At 44.7% G+C, this 6,014-nt stretch overlaps 1 protein-coding gene across 11 annotated transcripts in view; it reads left to right on the forward strand.

The window, feature by feature from the left end:
- Positions 1-1,991, forward strand: part of nfasca (neurofascin homolog (chicken) a) — a 45,613-nt gene extending 43,622 nt beyond the window's left edge. For all 11 annotated transcript variants that reach the window (XM_029826441.1, XM_029826445.1, XM_029826446.1 and 8 more), the window contains one exon: positions 100-1,991. In XM_029826441.1, the coding sequence (XP_029682301.1) occupies positions 100-328 (229 nt within the window). In that variant the 3' untranslated portion in view covers positions 329-1,991. The remainder of the gene's footprint in view (positions 1-99) is intronic.
- Positions 1,992-6,014: the final 4,023 nt, after the last annotated feature.

The following is a 6,014-nucleotide window of genomic DNA, read 5'->3' on the forward strand; positions in this document are numbered from 1 at the left end:
GATTTAATGTTGATGTGTTCTCCGAAGATGTTCTCAAGATCTTTTTGCTTGATGTGTTTATGAACTTTAGTGTTAAATATGTGAATTTGTCCTCCACAGCAGCGACGAGGACAACAAGCCTCTGCAGGGCAGCCAAACGTCGCTGGATGCTAATGTGAAGGAGAGCGACGATAGTCTGGTGGACTACGGGGAGGGTGGCGATGGACAGTTCAACGAGGACGGCTCCTTCATTGGCCAGTACACAGTGAAGAAAGACAAAGACGAGACGGAGGGCAACGAGAGCTCTGAGGCCACCTCCCCTGTCAACGCCATTTACTCGCTGGCGTAACACTGTGGCCTTGTCATGGGGCGCGCATGTAAAGACACACGGGCACACACACGAGTTTATTAATGTCAGAAACACATGGATCAAAGAACGGCAGGACGTCTGTAGATTTCCCTCCATGGACGAAGGAACGCAGGAGCCCAATCCAACTACAAGCCTTTAATCCATCCCCGCCTTTGACCTTTCTCAGCCTTGGTGGCGGCAGTCTGACAAGTAGACCACGCCAGTTTTCCGCCGTCACCAAATGGAGGAATCAGTTTGTTTCTGCTACTAAAACACCTTAAGCATCAGTACCTTCAAACCTCAACGTAGCATCAGATTTGACGCACACATTTCTACCCTTGATCAGCAGGATGTCCACAGACGTGTTTATCATATTGATATTTGACGCAGTGCCAGGCGGCTGAATCTCGTAAGTCGCGGTACGCCTTCTAGTGCCACTCTAAACTATGCACTCCCGCCTCATCCGTTTATTTTTGAGTGCAGTTGGTGAAACTCATTTCTGTGCTTTTGTTGGCTTCAAGCGCCTGCCGACCCCATGCTCCGCCCTCTGATTCGAGGCCCCATTTACCGCGCCGTATCGCCCCATTCAATGTTCAAAATGGCCGCCGCTAAAGCCCAGCCCAGTTATTTTAAGGTGAGCATTGTTACTTTGGGATGGCTAGTTCTGCTTGGGCCCAGTCCCCAATTAGCATGAAAGCTAATGCCTGCTGCAGTTCTCTTCTTGGGGACTTGAACGCAGTCTGACAGGTGAAGCTCATGCACAGCAGGGGGCCCATTACTGCAACACCTTAATGAATAGTGGCCGTGCATGTCATCGGTAACATGCGTTTAGGACTAATTGATGATCCTTTCTCTGCTGCCCCTCTACAATAAACGTGGTCACGTGATTGGAGGGATGAAACCTGACGTTTGCCTGCTCTCCTTCATCTCGCCTCATCCTCGTCTTCTTCACATTTATGTCAGAACAGAAAATTAATATTGTTTATAATTATTTCACATAAACCTTGTACATGTTTACATGTTGTCATGATTATAAGCTGTTTGTAAATATTTAAATGATTTAAACTGGGGTTTTTTCCCCCATAGAAAAGCTTTATTAAAACCAGATCCGAGATTCTCTCTCACACACACACACACACACAAAACCCGGATGGAAGTTTCAGTTTTAAGAATAGGACAGATGCAGACTGATAGCATCATGCATGCTTGTGAGCCGCAACCTAATGTTAAGGGGCAGAGCTAAATGAAGCGTCAGCTTGGCAGGCGGCCATTTTGAAACATTAGGTTTCACTCCCCTAATTTTGCTTCAGTGTTACTGTTATGTTTGAGGTTGTTAGTTTTAATCCTGCACTGAGAGAGATGAAGGAGGTCAACGTAAAGTTGAGACAGCCTCGTTCCATCAGGTGTTCCCTGACTTCCTCTTCCTCCACTGACCGGGGAAGTCTCATACTGTTTGGCTTTTTCTATTCTCACAAGCATCTGGTTTTGACTGTGTGAAAGGACATGGTGGCCACGTCTCGCTTCAACAACTAACAGCTTTTGTAAAGTACATACTCAACTGACATTAGCATAAAGTATATTCCACATGTATGCGTGTACGATGAGATGTTGCAAGATCTGCTAGTGACGCCTTCTTTATAGTAAAGCTATCTCTTTCTTTACCTCCTGCTGACTCATCTCTTCTTTATTTTCTCTGACAAATGAAGGAGGACAAATGTTTTGGACTTCACAAGTAAATGTTCCACCAATCATCAATAGATCGCACCTGACTATAAGCCACACCACCCACATTTCATAAAATTTAAGAAAAAGTACACAATAAAGCCACACCTGACTATAAGCCACACCACCCACATTTCATAAAATTTAAGAAAAAGTACACAATAAAGCCACACCTGACTATAAGCTGCAGGTGGCCACCTTGAAACATGAGATCTTTATGGTTCACAGCAAGATTACTTTATATGTTTAATTACTAAACATGCTCGCAACACAGAAGTAATGCATCAGTAAAATGAAATAGCCATACCGGCTTTTTTCCAAACTTTTTTGTAACACAGCAGTAAAATGACATTCCAGTAACATGCCAACCAGCTCTTGATCGTTAGCATTTAACTTAAAAGCTGCATTGTCAGCATTTCTTTGTGTGTTATCCATGACGAAGGTGTGTACATAATGCTCATTACCGTATCTCTTCAACCTGTCTTGCTCATGCGCTGCCTGAGCGTCCTCTGGTGGCCGGCTGGTTGTTAACACACACTCACACACAAGTGAGGTTGGTCTGAAGAGGCGAATATCAGAAGTTCCAGGTGAATCAGGCAAAGCACCTGTTAGGTTCAAACTGTTCATATAAAAATGCTGTAACTACTTATTATCACTCCTGACCAGAACCCTGACCTACTTTAGCTGATGTTCTATCACCTCGGGATAGCAGGGGACGACCTGAACATCCTGTGACACTCCATCCCCCATTTTCTTATATGTTCCTTTTGTATATATCATGCTTGTTTTATCATGTGACGCTTATGCTTTATCATATGACTCTTACACTTACGCTTATTGTAATCTTACATGTTCGTGTGCTAGTATAAGAATAAACCTCACCAGGGCCCACACTTGTAGCCCACACTGCAGACGTGTGGTTGCCCTTGCAGCAAGTAAACTGAAGCTTCCGTCTCATTCCTCTGATGGCAACAGCACGGGAAGAAAACTGAACACTTTCTCCCCAACAGCACCAAATTTCACTATTGCACAATTCGTGCTGCCCGGCTTGCGCTCACATCCTTTGATGTTTGGTGTGAACGTAGCTTGTGAAGGCTGCTAGCACAGACTAGTGGTGCAGGTGATTCTCTGTTAGCCAATCAAAGCACATGTGTCTAGCTCCACCCACAACTCCTCCTGCTGTTGTGGATGCCAAGTGTGCGACCCATGCCAAACAAATGCAGTTTGCAGGTGGACCTGAGCCACAGCCAGAATAAAGTTTCTCTCTCCCAACTGTTCAGTTTGTTCAGACACCCATCTGTAGGAAGAGTCCTTGTGGACCCAAACTTCCTTCCTGTGAGACATTAAATGAAGCAGACCTTTTGTTCTAGCCTTGTTCAGATATGTGTCGTGCTACACCTCCGTCTTTCAGGAAGTTCTTTTGGACCTCATGATCTCATTTCTACCCTGATATTCTCTATGAGTTATGTCTTTAAAACCATGTCCAGTCCATTTAATTCAACACAAATGGGCTCTGATGAAGATGTAGAACCATCCTAAAGCTGAACAAAAGAAACAGACAGCAGCTGAATGACCTTCGAGAGTGTGGGCTGTCCTGAGCTACTGACTGTAGAGTCATGAGACACAATGGTTGTTATTTCTTTTATTTGAGAATGAGGTGTCATTATAAGAAACATTTAAGAGTCAGAATATGTTCTGTAGCATAATAGCTAAGATGATGCTAAAGGTTAGCTGCTCCTGCTCTAAGTATTAGCATTAGCTTAGCATAATGGCTGTAGCTATGGAATTAGTGACTTAGAACCTTCTCACAGAGTTAGGTTTTTATTCTCCTCATCCTCCCATAACTGAACAGGGAGCTGGTCCCTCAGGGGGCCCAATAGTTAAAGGCTTGGCCCCCCGTTCTACTGCTAAAGGTTCTGGAACCAGCAGTAAACCCTGTTCTCTGAGACTGGAGCACTCTACTGGGGTGATCTGGTGCTGTCAACTTCTCCAGATATGATGGACCTGCACCTCTGAGGACCTCAAAGGTCAGGAGAAAGATTTTAAAGTTTGTTCTGGATTTAATGGGCAGCCAATGAAGAGAAGCCAGCACAGTCATGTGACCTCTGTGGGTGCAGCATTCTGGATCAGCTGGAGGTTCGAACAGAATTCTTCTGACCTTTTGAATCTAACAGTCCAACGTGGAAGAGCAGATGCTGGAGGAGCTCTCAGCCTTGTTCTGAGTCAGTCTGATCTGATCTTTGAAAGCTGCTCCTGGATCCTTTAAAATGAGAGTTAGAGGACAGATGCAAGTCAAAGGTCATTCCAAGATTTCTGATAAACATCAGCAAGGATGTGATGTGGCCACAATTTGGATAGGCACACCATGACCTGGCCTCTTGTGCTGATTTGGTGAGGTCTCTCACCATGCCTGGTCTGATCTCGTGCTTTTCTTTCCTTATGTAGCATGAAGATCACATTCTGTCATGGGGTTACATCTACGTTCCTTGAAAGGTTCCAGATAAAGACAGTTTAAATATTTTTTCTGGGAGTAATCTTCTCTGCATACTTCCTTGGTCTGTTCTGCCACTGAGTCCCTGCTGGGATACAATGCATCATGGGCCATCTCAGCATGGTTTTTCTGGGCTCCAGACTTCTGCTCTCTTTCCTCCGGCCATCAGCTTCCTTCATCTCTACAATTCCTTTCTCTCGTGTCATCCTCACATCATAAAAACACCATAGTCTTCCTGCTGGCGACATCCATTCTCCATCTGTTACTTCCGTTGCTGTGTTGTCTCCATATTTGCATGTTCTGCCAATTGTGATAGTGTCCCACGCGTGAGAGTATGTAAATGAGGACACCCCCAAATAATTGCCGCTGTTAGCCAGATGAGTGCTGCCCCTGTAAAAAGTTATACTTCCTGTTCCTGCTCTGCTCTTTAAGCTAATGTGTTTAGCCTGGGAGACCATGGAAGCTGTGTGAGGTGAAACAATTAGGCAGAGACTCACTGTTGGAGGAACTGTAGCTAATTTGAGCTTGCTGTCATGTTGCCATGACGCTACCCCCCTCCTCTCACCCCTGCCCCCTCCCCTGCCTCTTGGGATTTTGGCTTCAATGAGCTACACATTTATGTGGCGTCCAGATGCTGTCAGAGACCCAGCTCATATGACAGGTGGGTGGGGGGCCATTAGTGATGAGCATCCCCACACACCATAACCCCTTTTCTTTGTCTCTTTCCCTTGATTCAGACAGATATCCAAGGTAGTTTTCTCTGTCAACTGGACTGGGTTTCTTCTCTTGAAGACGTTTCGCCTTCTATCCAGAAGGCTTCTTCAGTTCATGACAGATAATTAAGGTATGGTAGAAAGAAAAGCTAATAGAAACAGTACCAGAGAGACCCCAGCCACTAAACATTCTGAGTCTAGCGGTGTGGCGGTTTCTGTGAGGTGACAGGGAGCAAGATTATGGAAGGATCTGATGGTAAAGAGCAGGATTTTAAAGACCCTAAATAGATGAACTGGAGGCCAGTAAACAGACAGATAATAGAAACAGCTAAACAGAAAAGCTAAAAGAGAGTGCTAACTGAGATGGCAAACAGTGACAGTTAACAAAACAAAATCCAAGCTAATGAAGTGAGTAAAACAATAAAAACCAAAGAAACAAGAATGAAAATGACAACAAAAGATACAAGAATGAGACGAAATTGTAAAATATATGTGGCAGGAACGCAGGTACCTCTCACCCAGGAAGCTTATGCGGGGGGGGGGGAATGTTCCGCGCCCTTATGTCCCGCACTTTTAGTTTTCATTCTTTTTGATTTTGGCATTCAAATAGAGAAATGACAAAAAGCGTTTCTGGAGTCTTTCTTCGCCCTGCCACATTAATAAAGTTTTAAAAAACAGGAAGTGATCAGCCGGATGTTGGTGGTCTCAACCAACAAAGATCTGCAGAGCTGGGTGGAGCAGCTGGGTTAAAATCTGACTG

Source organism: Takifugu rubripes, chromosome 19 (assembly GCF_901000725.2).
Source record: "Takifugu rubripes chromosome 19, fTakRub1.2, whole genome shotgun sequence".
Classification (NCBI taxonomy): Eukaryota; Metazoa; Chordata; class Actinopteri; order Tetraodontiformes; family Tetraodontidae; genus Takifugu; species Takifugu rubripes.